General features: G+C 42.2%; 2 protein-coding genes across 2 annotated transcripts in view; one reads left to right on the top strand and one right to left on the bottom strand.

The window, feature by feature from the left end:
• The window catches only part of ANKRD6 (ankyrin repeat domain 6), a 107,578-nt gene extending 94,762 nt beyond the window's left edge, over window positions 1-12,816 (bottom strand). The window contains exons 1-2 of the mRNA XM_065631534.1: window positions 12,730-12,816; window positions 12,162-12,295 (exon numbers count right to left, since the gene is read on the bottom strand). The gene's annotated coding sequence lies outside the window, so the exon portion shown is untranslated. The remainder of the gene's footprint in view (window positions 1-12,161; window positions 12,296-12,729) is intronic.
• Window positions 11,046-13,073, top strand: LOC135986921 (basic proline-rich protein-like). Its single transcript, XM_065631476.1, has 2 exons — window positions 11,046-11,068; window positions 12,491-13,073. Exons 1-2 carry the CDS (start codon window positions 11,046-11,048, stop codon window positions 13,071-13,073), a joined length of 606 nt encoding a protein of 201 aa, XP_065487548.1.
• The last annotated feature ends 2,355 nt before the right edge of the window (window positions 13,074-15,428 follow it).

The raw sequence follows: 15,428 nt of genomic DNA, 5'->3' as shown, positions 1-15,428 counted from the left end.
TACAAAGGAACACAGTAGACCAGTGTTATCAAAAACCACTGCACCGCTAAGGACTGGAAGCCTAACAAAGCTGGAAGAGCAACCAGAAAAGCCCATGAGCTGCTGATGGTGGAGTAGACAGAGTAAAAAGAAGTCAGAGATGGAAAAATATGCCCCAAGACCCAAACATTGCTAAGGTTGACGTGAAAGCAGAAAAAAAGAGATTGCAAACTGAGATAGGTAAAGCCCAGAAGAGAGGATGAGAAAGAAAATCTCAAACACTGAGCTTTTAAAAAGCCTCCAAAGACACGTTACAACAACCAATCTTGTAAAGTGCACCTGGAAGAGCACAAGCAAGGGACTGGGATCCTTTTTTGCTCTCTCACAGATTCTTTTTTAAAGGATTGTTAAACTACCTTTTGCTCTATTCATGGTTTGTCTGGGTTCAAAGTGGTGACTCGGCACTCATTAACCACTGTCAGGAACACAAGTAGCAAAGGAACAGATTTATAAGGGATGAGGAACAGATCAAAGAAAACCAGATTATTCACAGATCAAGGATGAGAGATTACATCTAGGACAAAAGACAAAGGTGAGGAGCAATACAGAGAAACTTTTGGAAGTAGCGCAAGATGAAGAGGAGTTTTGCTTGGGAAAATGAAACGGACAGCACCAGGAAAAAAGGTGGAGGGCATCTTCATTACCTTAAAACCACAACAGTGGTCCAGTACGGCCAAAACACGCATTGGCATTTCAGTGCAGACAAGAACAAACTGAATCATACCTTATCACAGGAGCTGCATTGCCACACAACCATCAGCTCTTAATAGTGTATAAAACAGAGAAAACTAAGGAAAGGGAGGACTTACTCTGGTGCCATTTCCTTTTTCATACAGAAAGAAAGCTGAGAATTTCTTTATCTTGTTTACTGCTCCCGTGATTGTAACATACCATGCAGAGCTGACAAGTATCTCTGTGTCAAACATCCTCCACTGAGAATGCATTGCACCTTCTTTTGCAACACACATTATTTTAGTCAGGCTATCTGTACCTTAAAACACTCAGCCTATTGTTTCAACAGCACAGACCTGCATGAAGAATTATAAAAAAATCGTCCATTATCATATCATCTTGGCTATGGATTTCATTTCACAAAATATGAAACTTCACTGAAAATCATTATACAACAAGACAAGGAAACACAAATGTTGGCTTTCTTTTTCTTTTTCTTTTCCTTTTTTTTTTTTTTTCCAAGTGCAAGCCTACTACGACTCCCTCTGGGAGGATGCTTTTCATACAAAGCCAAATTCTTCAAGTCTTATTCACGTAAACAGATTCACTGAATTAAATGAGATCAGTCACACAAGCAAGGAAATCAGGTTTTAATCCAGCATCACTGTTACAAAGTACGGCATAAAAATTCATTTCTAAAAAGCCCAGGGTAATAAGCATCCATCTTTAAACTAATAGTGCAAAGACTAGTTGAAGGTTTTGTTTTTCAGGTCTACCCTTCTGAGATTTAATACAGTAAACTAATTATAAATTTACTGCACGCAAGTTGTTGATAATTACCTCTCTACCGGCAATACTGTTATTCAAGTACAAACCAAGACAATTTTGCTAAAAGATGAGTAATTACTTTAGTATCATTTTATTATTGATCTTTAATTAAGCAAGGCCTGAAAATCCCATTTATAGAGCATAAGAGAAGATATTTTTAATGGTACTTGGTATAATCTGCAAACTTTTGCATTACAGACACATTTATCCTATCCTGTTTTTCTTGAAAGACCATGTATATTTGGAGAACTAGTAAGTTTAAGACATACAAACCACAAGAAACTTGTGTGTTAGCAGAAGAGCAAATACTCATACTTAAAATCTGAAGGATGAGAACTAATCAAGTGAGAGTTTATTTGTTTTTTACAAATAAATAGCACAGACATACAACAGATGCTTGCTTGCTGTATCAAAATTTAAAAAGTGAATTTATTAATAACAATCAGACTGAGATACTACCTGTACGGTTAATGCATTTCAAAATCCTAAGATTTTAGAGAGGATGACGGAGGATCCTTAGAACGATAAGAAAATCCATCTTAATCGCGTGCTGAGAAATTCCATCATAGTTTCACTCTACTCTGCTAACCCTCCCTGGCTTAGCTTACTTGAGCACATTTAGCGTTTTTTCCGCCAAGGCAAAGTAACCACATTTTCAGGAGAGCTACAGAGGAGTGAAAGACAGGGCAAGATCTCCATTTCACCGACACTCTCTGTTGCATCCCTGGGAAACACAGACACCAGGTCCCAGATAATACTGGCTTTACACCGCAGCCTAACAATTTGCTCAGCAGTTGCTTCAGCTTAGTCAAGGAGAGATTTTTCATTTCAAATTATGGGAAGGATAATAAATAAACCTTTAAAATGTTGGGGTTTTTTTTAAGTGCTGTGCTCAGTTCTACTGAATGCACCACTACCTGTTTTCTTGGTTTGTCTTTGTACTACCAAAAGCAGCTCATCCCATATAATTACATTCAGACACTTGCTGGAGGTACAAAACCACATACAATATATAAGCAAATCCATATTAACAAAAATAATTATTCTTAAAAGCTGGAAATACATGCATCCAAATTGTGGATGCTAGATTTTGAATAAAATGTGCTTCTAGCTTCCATGCCGAGTATTCCACTTTGAGGATTAAAAACAAGAAGAAAAACCTGACATGATTCTAATAACTGAAGCAGCAACATCCTCATTTGTCTGTCTGCACAGCTCTAGACATGAAAGGCTACATTTGCTGAAAGAGTAATGGAGTGTGGAGCCAGAGGTTTGATTTTAAACTTCTCAAGCAGTTGCGTTGGTGGGTAAGGATAAGGAGGAACTGATAGGAGGCAGAAAAAATTGGGGTTTGTTTTTTTGACTTAATTTACTCCTGTAGGCACAAAATGAATCCGGGAATCATTTTCAAAACCAGGTATTTTTTAGTTAAGAAACTCTGCCAAGGACCAGACCTTACACCTACGAATTCTGCTTTGACTTAGCAGTGTGCCATGCTACTTGGTGCAAGTATTCATACCAAGCTTTTAATTCTGCTGTTCACTTTTAACGTTGGCTTCCACCTGGCTTCCAGATAAAGAGTGTAAAATTGCAATTGAGAAAGGACTGGATACTTTCTGAACAAGCAAGGAAGGCCTAAATGTAGAAATAGTCAACCTGGTTTGACCAATAGGAAGAACTAGAAGCAGAAGTGAGTTACTCTAAACAGTTTGTATTTGAGACCTATCAAACAAATTCATCCAGGGCACTCTGACCAAAACTAAATCCCAAACAGCATACTGAAATTTAAAATTTTATGAAGCAAGCTGGGATGTGACTATAACGCAGACTTAGTTATAGTTGACTGCTGATTGTTTGGACACAAGAAAGATGTTTAAATTAAGCCACTTCACATTTGTGGTGAGTTTGCACATAGCCTGTTACCACAGCTTTGCTGATGTAAAGTTATTCCTCAAGCCATGGTAATACGTATCCAGTCCCCAGGGATTCCCCTCAAAGGAAGGCAGGCTGCTAAAATAAAAATAAATAAAATAAAATCAATATTACAAAAACTAGGCAGCTGTGGGATAACAGGAAAAGACCTCATTTGTATAGAGAACTAGTTGGACAGGAAATAAATGGTAGAAAGAAAAAGCAGTCTGTCTTCATAGTGGAGGGACACTAACCTTGCAGCCCCATGGCCATCTGTTGAGAATACATTGTGTTCAATATAACCACTAATGAATCACAGGGGAACAAGGAAAGATTACAACAGTTAAGTGACAAAACTCACTGATAATATTAAATTATTCAGGATAAAGGCAAGTGCTGACTGCAGAGATATAGAAGGACTTAATGACAGCAAATAACCAGCCAGTAAAATGGCTGGCAGAATGCAATACCATTTAAAGGCAGAGTGATATTCATGGTGGGGAAAAAACACTTCAACTTCATATACATAATGATGGGCTCTGAATGAGATCTTGGTTTTATAATGGATTCTTTTTATGAAAGCATCAGCACAGTCAAAAAGCAGGGAGAGCACTAGCAATTACTGCTGCAGAAAATAAAACCAAAAGCACCTTTATTCAACTGCCTGGAAAGTTCAGCTGCATGCTGAAAGTTGTAACTCCGTCCCTCTCTTCTCAGAAAAGGTTTAACAAAACTAGAAGACTCTCAAGGAAGGAGAATATTAAAAAAATCAAAGGCAAGACACAATGAAGTAGGAAAAAAACAGCTTGGAGAAATACTAAATCAGCATTAGATGAAACCAGCAGATGTCAAGCTCAAAACAAGTGAGAAGAAATGGTTATTCTTCTCATAAAGCAATTTTCAAGCTGTGGCTCTCCTAGAGCTCTCTTCTGGTTTTCTCAGCCTGTTTCCCACTCACTCACGTTCCCTCCTCAGCTTGAGAGAGTCACTGACATGACTGTCTTAAAAGAAGACAAGGAATTAAGGTGATTATATGCCACCCTTCCCTGCAAATGAAACACAGCCATGTAACAGAGGTGAGAATTAGCCAGACAGACAATGAAAGCCTCCACCTCGGAACCAGGCTCATGGTGCCTGCAGGCAGGTGTCTGCTCAGCCGCTGGCCACCGCACAGGAAGAACTGGACAAAATCCTCCCCAGGCGGACAGTCCTGTCCCAGGCAGCAAGAAATTTTTTACAGTGAGGGTGGAGAAACACTGGTCCAGGTTGCCCAGAGAGGTGGTAGATGCCTCATGCCTGGAGATATTCAGGGACGGGCTGGACGGGGCTCTGAGCAACCTGATCTAGTTGCAGATGTCCCTGCTCATTGCAGGGGGTTGGACTAGATGACCTTTGTCCCTTCCAACCCAAACCATTCTATGATTCAATGATATATCGCTCCCTCCCTGCCTTCAGGTTGACTGAAATAATGTGATTTGTGAAGATGGCCACACAGAGAAGCAGCTAACATTAGGCAGTCTGCTTTTTCAAGCCATGTCAAAAGCATCTATATCGCTTGGTAAGTTTCTCAAGGCTCTTTGTCTTATTAGAATTTAAATACATTAAATTCGTTCTTGCTTATTTTGAGGTTAGTAGCAATTAAGACAGCTAACATCAACCCCTTCCTCTCTTGACTGAGATGGCTTCACTTGCCCCAAATCCAGTCCTGCTTTATCAGGCACACTGGTAACTAAGCTCTCCGTCTGCAGAGGCATCTCCACTTGCCAGTCAAGACATCAGAGAAAGTGAAATGGATGACAGCCTCACCCAGTGCATGCCAGGCCAGGATTTCTTAAAACCAGGCTTCTCCAAACTGATTAAGTGTAATCTTATGGTGGAACAACATGATCCAACTTGGTAGCTGATTATTCATTAATACAATACTGTACTTTAAAATCATTCTTCAGCTTATTCTACACTGGAGTCTCCCATTCATTTCAATAGACTTAAACCACAGCTGCACTAATGCAGGGCATTCCAGCCTACTGAACAGACATTCCTGGAGGAAACCAGCACACCTCTGCAAGAAACCATCACACATTAAAACAGAGGTACCATCTCCTGTGCTGAAGCAAATGTATATCTGTTCAAGGGCTGGAACATGTGATCTTCCACAACTTCTTTTTGGGTGGTGGGGGGAGCACCTGGCATAACCCTGACAAGTCCAGAAACTGGATTTCAGCATGTCTAAGAGAACCTAGGCCCCTGAAAGAAGTGGATATTGAAGGCAGCATAACACAGAGTCAAGAGGAAAAAACAATTTCCAATGACATCTTGCCTCTGGGTTTTTCCATGCTACCAAGTTTTTTGGGCAGAGACTCATATTTACCTATAGGGCACCATATGACAGCACACAAAAATGATAACATGATACAAGTTAAAGCACAGCATTTATTCTTATTGTGACTATCTTCAGACTCTGAAATGAAAAAACAAGCTGATTGGCAACAGCTGCAGTGACATCCACCTGCAACTCCATCATCCAGCACTGTTCAATGAAAAAATGTACCATTGTAGATAGATAGATAGATACTTCAGCAGTTTTATTGCCAACAAAAATCTATCCAACTGTCTGTGTTTCCGCACATGTGAATTTTAGATCTCAGGGGCTAGTCAAAGGCTGAACTTATACCACGGTAAAACAAAAGAGGAAGAATGTGAAGATTTGAGACCAATACCACTTAGAGAAAAAAAAGGGCACATAAAAAGACCGTGGTGTGATTTTATACAGAAGCTGTGAAAATCTAAGAAAAAAACCATACTTTCAAGAATTCAGAAGCTGCTGTAAAGTCTGGAAAAGATAAAATGATAAGAAAGTGCTGTACTTTCAAAATCTGGATTTAAACCAGAACGATAATATCAATGAAAGACTGCAGATGGCAGGCAGATAATTCCACATCTAGAAGAAAGACCAGCCCCAGTTCTCCATCCCTAAATCCTCTCAAAAGACTTCAGCCAGACACAGTCTAATCACAAAAGTGGTCAGAAAGAAAATGAAGGAAAATTACTCATATGTAAGCTTTACAATATACTAATGAACTGACTTAAGCAATGGGTATGCCTTGCAGATATTAGTGCAATTATCTGGCACAGTAGTGATACGGCGAAAAGATCATGTCCTGACCAAGACTCTGAACCAGCTGCAATTTCTGCAACTGTAGCATACATATAGACATCAAACTCTTAATAAAAGTACAACATACCTAAAATTATTCACTGTATTCACTACTAAAAGGTTACTCAAATATTGAGCTGACATATGGTTACCATACATTCATGGTGCTTTTTTATTTTTTAAAGCTGGCACTTTTCTCAGTGACTGACCCCATCTGAGACAATTTAGGGAATTCTGACCCAGAAGTGTACCAGCACAACATAAATCGACTAGCAACAGGTCTTGCTAAGATGTCACAGTGCAGATACTGATAAAAGCAACAGAAAATATTTTTGTCTGGCTTAAAGAAATAAGCATCTCAAACTGGAAAAGAAAATTATCCCAGTGCACTGTGGACACAATGATGCACACCCTTCTGGAATTCATTCCCATCAAATCCAAATGCATTTTCCATAATCCGATGAAAATGCTTTCATCTAAAACCATGCCAGTTCATACACTCAAAAACCTTGTCTTCGGCGGCCCACTTCACAAAACCAGATGGTGTTTAGCTGGGGATGAAGGCAAGCCACAAGAGAGAAAGGGAAAGGGATAGACTGTTAGAAGAAGCTTGTTTTAAACCAGGATTTGCAGGAGGTAAGACTTCATTATTTGAAGAGTACCTCAAATGTGCTTTTGATTGCAACATATAAAATTTTCTTCAGGACTAGGGCAGCCCTGCTAGGGTACCCACACTCAGTGCATCACACCCCAGCTGCCCCATAGCCCCAGTACCCTCCGCCTGGCACCCACACCAGGTGCTTCCATCTACTTCCCACAGATGTGCCCAAACCCCCATCCCCAACCACAGCAGATTCCCCCACGGCCAGGGCTTGGCTGAGATGCACTTAGGGTTTGAAGGACCAGCAGTCCAGGAGTAGGAAGAAGCGAGGCACAGAGGAGCAGACAGGAATACATGAGTGCTGGTAGTAAGACAGAACCTTCCTGATGATTGCAAGGACCTGGAATTTCATGCCACACATGGCAGGATCACTGACAAAGACCTATGCGAACAAAGTAAAATGGTGCAGGAACAAGGCAGCAACCTACGGCCCTGCACCATATCGTGAGCTAGCTATGCACTCAATATTGCATCAGAAGTACATCACGGGGGCTACCAAGACAACCCCCCCACAAGAAGATAACGCAAGAATTCAAGTTGTTGTACTGTACTCGTTAGGTCACCCAATGTGGATTCCTTTATCACAACAGGACGGTTTTGACAGGACATCTTCCTCTTCCAATACACCAGATTAACTATTAGTAGCAATGTGCTAGATTTATTGTAACCTTAAAGTCCTGTGCAGCCTTAATGCTTGATTTATCACACACTTCTCAAAAGCATGCCCTAAATTGACATTCATTTAATCACTGTTTTTTGATAGCATTCTTAAGCCTGGTATCAAACTGCCGCACACCAACAGAATCTTTCCCTGCTTCACTATCAGGACCTGCACGTCTGCAATCGGACCTCCAGGGTTCTCCAGAAAACAAGAAAAATACCTGTATGGCCAGACTAGCACCACCTTGGATACAGAGCATCACTGTGTCAGTTACAACCACATCCTCTGGGGAAACAATACCCAGAGAACATCCCGACAGGTGTGCATTTGAAAGCTACGCAACAAATAAACCAGGAATTGGCATATGTTTATTCCGGTTCTTTGTATCTTTCGAACGCCTGCCTTCACAAGCCCAATAGTCTTTTGAATGGCAGCATGAGATAAACCAAATACAGACATGAGGAGAAGAAAAAGTTCAGAAAGGAACCATTATACATAATTCAATGAAAGGTCACAGAAATACACAGGGGAGGCTTCCCCCCACTGGCACTGTTGCTAATAAGAAAATTATCTTGAAAAATGGATTTTTAAACTAAATACCAGTTAAGTAACCAATCTCTAAATGGAAATATTAACAAGCTATACTCGTAATGTAATTCATGGTTGGCTAAGCACAGACGACAACAATAACACCGTCATTAAAATAGCCCTTTTTCATCAATCTATCTCAAAACACACAAAACAAACAATTTAAGTGCAAGAACCCAGAAACAGAGGCTGTCCCATGGGATTACCAGAGCTAGAAGCTCCCAGATCAAAAAAAAAAAAAGCTTTACAATCAACTCGATCTTATGAACTGCAATTTGAATCAAAAATCGTATCTTCTTGTATTCCTCCAAATATGTGCCAAGAAACACATTACCTATCAAACACTGGTTTACTTACAAAATGTAAAAAAGAAAGCTAAATCTGAAGTTCATGCTTATTTTAATTCCCACTACCTCGTATAATACATACCAATCCTCGTATAATACATACCATTTTAACTCCTGTAATAAATAGATTTAAACTTGAACAGGAATTTTTAAGAAGTTATTTCATTACTCTAAGGTCTATGGCAACTGGCCCACATGTAATTATTTGTTTGACCTCAAACAGGCAGATATTCAGGTATTTTTCTGCTTGAAGTGTTAGGATGAAAAGAGTCTTCGGCTCAATTTCAGTCAAATATCTAGATTAAAATTCTCAGCAAGATGCTAAAATAATAGTCACTTTAAAAAATATGTATTTCCTATTTAACTGATGGCTGAAAAAATAATTTCCCTCCCACAAGTGTCATATTTTTGGAGGGTAAACTGTAAAGGCAATCAGAATATAATGCTCTATAATGTGCTGACAAAGGTTCTTCACTATTAATAATTTTTGCCTTTGCCAATCGTTAGAAATCTTAAGCCTTTGAGCACCAAAATAATAAAAACAAAAAATACAGCAAATAGCTCTTTTGTCTGGTGTCACTAATATACAAGATGCTCTGAAAGAAGCTAAGAAAACTCTAAAGAATTAAGTGGACACTAGGAGCAACTGCACCTGTCAGAAATACTGAAATCGGTATTTCTGCTTTGCCTCATGTAATCATTCATCCAGACTGTAATCTGAGGTTTTATTAGAAGGTTGCTTCCCCCCTGCTGAGTAGGACAAAAAATTAATTTAGACACAAATTTGATCCCAGAAAATCCTGGTACGAAATTTAAATAACCTATATTTACATAACAAGCAAGGCTGTACTTCAGCCTATGACATTTCTCCTTGGTACAAAAAGAATATACATGTTCAGCAGATGAAACTATGTTCAGAACAGATTTTCATAAACCTGTCAATAATTCTCTACAGTGTACACACCATATTCTCTACCAGTATATCCACCTTATTTATCCACTCTGTTGAAAAGACCTCCAGAATAATTCCTGAGTAAAATAATAGAAAATATTATTGCATACCATTGGTAGCTTGTGGACCCTTTAGGAAAAGCTTAGTTACTTATCTCTTGACTGTTCCACTCCCTGTTAGCTGGTATTGCTGAAGGATAGTTTGTTACAGTATATTGATAGTACTTGTGAGAGAGAAAAGTGAAATCCTGAAATGCATGGTCAGGAGGCAAGGAAGAAAATTAGCCCTTTGCTATACTGTTCGGGACTGGGGTCTTTCCAAAATGCAGCTCTACACCTTCTGGTTTTGGTTGGATCGTTTTTGAAGAAGTCACATATTTCATTCCTTAATAAACAAAAGGAGCTAAAGTGACTTCTTTCAATTTTTTATTTGTCCAAAGCAATTACAATTCATTTATGTCTTTGACAGATAATTTTCCTAGGCCAATCTTGCCAGTGAAATATGGTATCTCACTTGTGGTTTTAAATAAAATACTTCCTCTAGTGACATGTTGCACTGATGTATCTCTAAGAAAAGATACAACTGTGAGTTCTCTGTGAGTTCATCCAAAGTCCTAAGGGTTGAGGGAAAAAGAAGAATTGCAAATCTGAAACTAACGAGAATAAATAAATAAAAACATAGTTGTCAGACGGTATAATTAAAGAACCTAAAAGTGCTTTACAAACATTCATGGTTATGCCATCCACCCAAACAGATAAATATTGTTAGTCCTGCTATACAGATTTACAGAGTAAGGGGCAGCAAGGTTTTTTCTTACATCACAGTATCACTCACCAGCAAAGCCAAGCAGAGGTGAAGCTGAAGATAAACTGAGAAATACATCTCAAAGCTTAATTGCTCATTACCCTACCCTACAAGTATCTGATTTATTAAGATAACATTCATCTAATCAACTCCAAGAACACTGTAAATTTGACAGTGCAAACTCCAAAACGTGCCACCTGTGACAGAGCACGATGCTAAGCCTGGTGCTGCGACTACATTATATCAGCAAACATTGGAGCCCCATTTCTGGAGCCAGCTGCCCACAGTTTCTGTTCCCTAGAAAGGAAAAGAGCTCTGCAAAAAAGCCTGAAGAAGAGCACTTCGATGATCAAGAGGTTAATCACTTTATTTTTACCCATCATTTACTGATCATTTTATTTCTAGTGTTCAAAGGCAGTGTAATCAACATGAGGCTGATTACGCCGTCTGGGTAAATACCAAGAAGTAGGGGAAAGTGAAAACTCTCCCAACTGAGTACTACCACAAAGCCACTTTAAAATTTTATTACAGTTACTTTTCAAATAAACAATAGGGAGAGAAGCAATGAGATTACTACTGTTACAGAATCCCCACCCACTCTTGCAGACTAAAACGTCCTCAAACAGGCATACATCATCTACATACCAGGCATCTAAATAAGGATTTCTATAGACCTTAAGCACTCGCTGAAATCTAAAGGCACATGCCTAATACTTTATGTAGCCTGCCAACTGTAGCTTTGGTACATGCAGTGGATGTAACTAATATTTTCTGCTCAGAAATTATTACGGAGTTCTGAATTAGTGTCATTATGCCATATCTTGTGGTCTGCAACACAACCGAGGATGTTACAGGTAATCACACATCTCCAGAAACATTTTATTTTCCAAGTATCTAGAGAATGATGATTACACAATACTTGGAACTTGAGTCTGCCAAAATAAGTTGTTATAAAACTAGCTGCACACCTGGACATACCATGTTGAAAGTAAGCAAGTTAAGTAAATAACATTCACCTCAGAACAAGCCGAATACTCAAACAGACGTGCTAGAGGACCTGGACCGTGCCTAACTAATGCTGCATAACAATTTAGTCTTTGTTACATTGTCTGTCTTTGAACAGAGACAGATTTACTGATCTGTCCAGTAGACAGAAAATTGGTAGGACATTTTAAGTTCATTTAAGCAACTAATGGAGAGAAGATGCCCCTGCCAGTAAGGCACTAATTCGGGTTTTTCCCTGTGAACAAAAACTAGACAGTGGCAGACAAAATGTCCTTTTGGTCATGTACATTGTAGAAATACCAAACAGAAAACGAAATAATCACTTCACGTATAATTATAAAAATATGAAGATATTGGTTATGCCTTTTAAAAAAACAGAGCACTGTCTACAGCCTATGCTGTAACGCACACAACACCCCAGGGCACGATAAGCTCTTTATTAATGCTTGCAATAAAACGAACACTGCAGAACAATTACCCGCCGTAGCCATGGATTTCTGAAAATCAGAGAGCTCTACCAGCAGCGAGCGTATACTCACAGGGTGTCGAGACCTCGGGGGAAGCTGCTGTTTGCAGTCAACTAGTGGAAATATTTTTCAGCAGAGTTTTCAGGTGATGTCAACAACAGGAAGGATGACTTTGAGCCAGATTTCCATTTCTCATCAGACGCGGCCTTAAAAGTTGGAAGAAGAGCGTTAAGGCTCCTCGTTCATGCTCCCAAACCCACAGTTAAGCCCCTACGTAGATCCAGGCTCCTGCATCAGTGCAGCGGCCCGGAGAGTTTCCGTGCGCAGGGAGAGGGGTCCCCTCCCCGGACCGTAATAAGGAAACACTTTAATTACTCGGGCACTGAGTGCTGATTCCGCAGGGCCCAGCTGCAGCCTCCCACAGCCCCGCCACCCCCGTGGCCACCTGTCCGCCCCCCGCCGCAAGCGGCCCCCGCGCCGCCCCGGCCCCGGCCCCAGCCCCCAGCCCGCCGCCGCCCGCCACGACGCGCTGCCCCCCGGCCCCGCCAGCCACACGCAACCCCGCCAGCCACACGCAACCCCGCCGGGGGGGCGCGGGTCCGCGGCCGGGGGCGCAGCGTGCCGGCGGCGCCCCGCTCACCTGCGCTCCCCCCGCGGCACGGGCTCCCGGTCGGGCGCGGGGCCGGGCACAGCCCCACCGGCTCCAGCGGCGCCTCCGCCGCCCGGCTGGGGCTGCCCCGGAGGTGGCGCCGCCGCCGTGCCCGCTGCGAGGGCGACACCCAGCGGCCGCGCCGGGCGGGCGGGCAGCGCCCCGGCAACCCGCCCCGCCGGCCCGGGTCGCCGCCCGCCCGGCCGAGGGGCCGTGACAGGGCAGGTCGGCCAGGCCTGCGCCTCGGCCCCTCGCAGCCATTCCCTGCCGAGGAAACGGGGCAGGTCGCCCGTGGAGGCGTGGGGCCACGGGCCCGTACCTGGTACCGGAGCTAATGCCGGGCAGGGGTGCGCTAGTGCGAGCCCCGAGCCAGGTCTTCACAGAATCACAGAATGTCAGGGATTGGAAGGGACCTCGAAAGATCATCTAGTCCAATCCCCCCGCCAGAGCAGGAACACCCAGATGAGGTTACACAGGAAGGCGTCCAGGCGGGTTTTGAATGTCTCCAGAGAAGGAGAATCCACAACCTCCCTGGGCAGCCTGTTCCAGTGTTCCGTCACCCTCACTGAGAAGAAGTTTCTTCTCAAATTTAAGTGGAATCTCCTCTGTTCCAGTTTGTACCCATTACCCCTTGCCCTATCATTGGTTGTCACCAAGAAGAGCCTGGCTCCATCCTTGTGACACTCACCCTTTACATATTTATAAACATTAATGAGGTCACCCCTCAGTCTCCTCCAAGCTAAAGAGACCCAGCTCCCTCAGCCTTTCCTCATAAGAGAGATGCTCCACTCCCTTGATCATCTTCATGGCCCTGCGCTGGACTCTCTCCAGCAGTTCCCTGTCCTTCTTGAACTGAGGGGCCCAGAACTGGGCAAAATATTCCAGATGAGGTCTCACCAGGGCAGAGCAGAGAGGAAGGAGAACCTCTCTCGACCTACTAACCACCCCCCTTCTTATACACCCCAGGATGTCATTGGCCTTCTTGGCCACAAGGGCCCAGTGCTGGCTCATGGTCATCCTGCTGCTTGATCAACAGCATGGGCTTGAGCAGGGTAACTGACCCACCACTGGCCAGGAACGTGGGGCTCTGGCTGGAGCGATGCTCCTGAAGATCTGGGTGCTCTCCTGAACCGATGCGCCTTTGCAACTTAATTGTGGAAGCTCATAATAATTTGCGTAGAAGCAGAAGTGCCACAAAGCCAATTTTGGGGAGGCCAGATGACCTTCCCTCCAGCAGGGAGCCAGACAGAGGGCTTTGGAGTCTGGCCTGAAGGTCAGGGAAGGCTGGCTGGAAAGCTGGCTGTGCCTGCGCACCGCCTCACCCACCTCTCCAGCTATGACAGCATCCCAGGAACCTTTGGTTCACCCGAGTCGTGTATGTGTGGAAAATTACACGTGTACATCGGCAATTCACAAACTGGTAGGGAGGCAAGTTAGATGGGACCATCTGTAGACACCAGCACAGGAGAAAGTAGTTTGTATGAGTAGGCCAAGTAAAATGATGGAAGTGGGATCTGAAGAAGGAGAAAGCAGAAAGCAAGCAGCTGTTCCCCATCTGATCTTACAGGCACATCACTTTCAAAGGCCATTCCTCTGGCTCAAAGGCATTCTCAGGATGATGCCCTAAATGAACTAAACATTGAAGTATCACTGGCACTATCTAAGTATGTGACAAATATATTCTTCTACATGTTTTTGCAGATGATTCTACTTACGCATTTTTCACTAAACCATTACTATGGTATTCATCATTCTGTGGCAATAGTCACACCACAGGTTCCCTTCAAACCCTTGGTGTTCCACAGGAAAGATTTACTGACTGAATTTTGTGTTCTGACCCCTCTCTGATCTCAGCAAAGCTTTACAGCTCTGTCAAAACTATAACACTAGTCTGAAGTCTGGTGTCATTACTGAAATTAGAATGTAATTGCTAAAATACGTAAAAATATTTTGTGATTCCTCACACTATAATTTTGTTTGCTTGTTTCTGTATTCAGGATAGGCCTACCTCACGGGAATTTTATTTTACTTGATATTGCGTAAAATTCTGATGTAGGAATGGAAGTATTCATGTGAGTAACAGCTAAGCTATATGTTAAATGTTTCATATATCTAAATGTTTGCAGGACTACTTTGGCTGTGTTTGATCATCATGATTGAGAAACAAGACATTAACATATTACAGAAAAAGGCCTTCTTGGCACTTATCTGCCACCGGCTTATTTAACCGCAGTTTTCCCCCTTTAACAGAAGCAGGATGAGACACTGTCATGATTCTGTAAATCCCCTTGATTGTGTCGATGTCAGTGGGAATACTCCCTGTGCTTAATTATCATTAACCTTTTTTAATCCAGACAGCCAACTTTGTATTCTTCTGGATTTATTTTTTTCGGTTAGGAAAATAAATTAATGAGGGATTCCCTCAGTTGCCTGAAACAGAAAGTACGTCATGTCCGTGAACTGCAGCTCCCCGCTGACAAAGTCCAGTCACATCTAATATTGTACACGTCATATATTCAAAGACTCAGCCCCGTGTCTACCTGCCCTCAGTACAAATCCTGTGACTGAAGGCTGGGTGCTGCTTCATTATGTGCAACAGGCTTCAAAGTTGAATGACGTGACAAAAGAAAAAGAAGCAGCAAATTAAAAGGCCAGGTGCAGAGGGGGTGGAGAACAACTTGGGGGCAAAG

The sequence above is a fragment of the Caloenas nicobarica genome, chromosome 3 (genome assembly GCF_036013445.1).
Source record: "Caloenas nicobarica isolate bCalNic1 chromosome 3, bCalNic1.hap1, whole genome shotgun sequence".
NCBI lineage: Eukaryota > Metazoa > Chordata > Aves > Columbiformes > Columbidae > Caloenas > Caloenas nicobarica.
The sequence above is the reverse complement of the archived record's forward strand: the minus strand, read 5'-3'. Positions and strand labels throughout refer to the sequence as shown.

Bases quoted from the DNA above. Each gene is read 5' to 3' on its own strand.
- LOC135986921 (XM_065631476.1), top strand. From the start codon at position 11,046: ATGAGGCTGATTACGCCGTCTGG. The intron at 11,069-12,490 runs GTAAATACCAAG...CTGATTCCGCAG, and splicing joins AGGCTGATTACGCCGTCTGG to GGCCCAGCTGCAGCCTCCCA.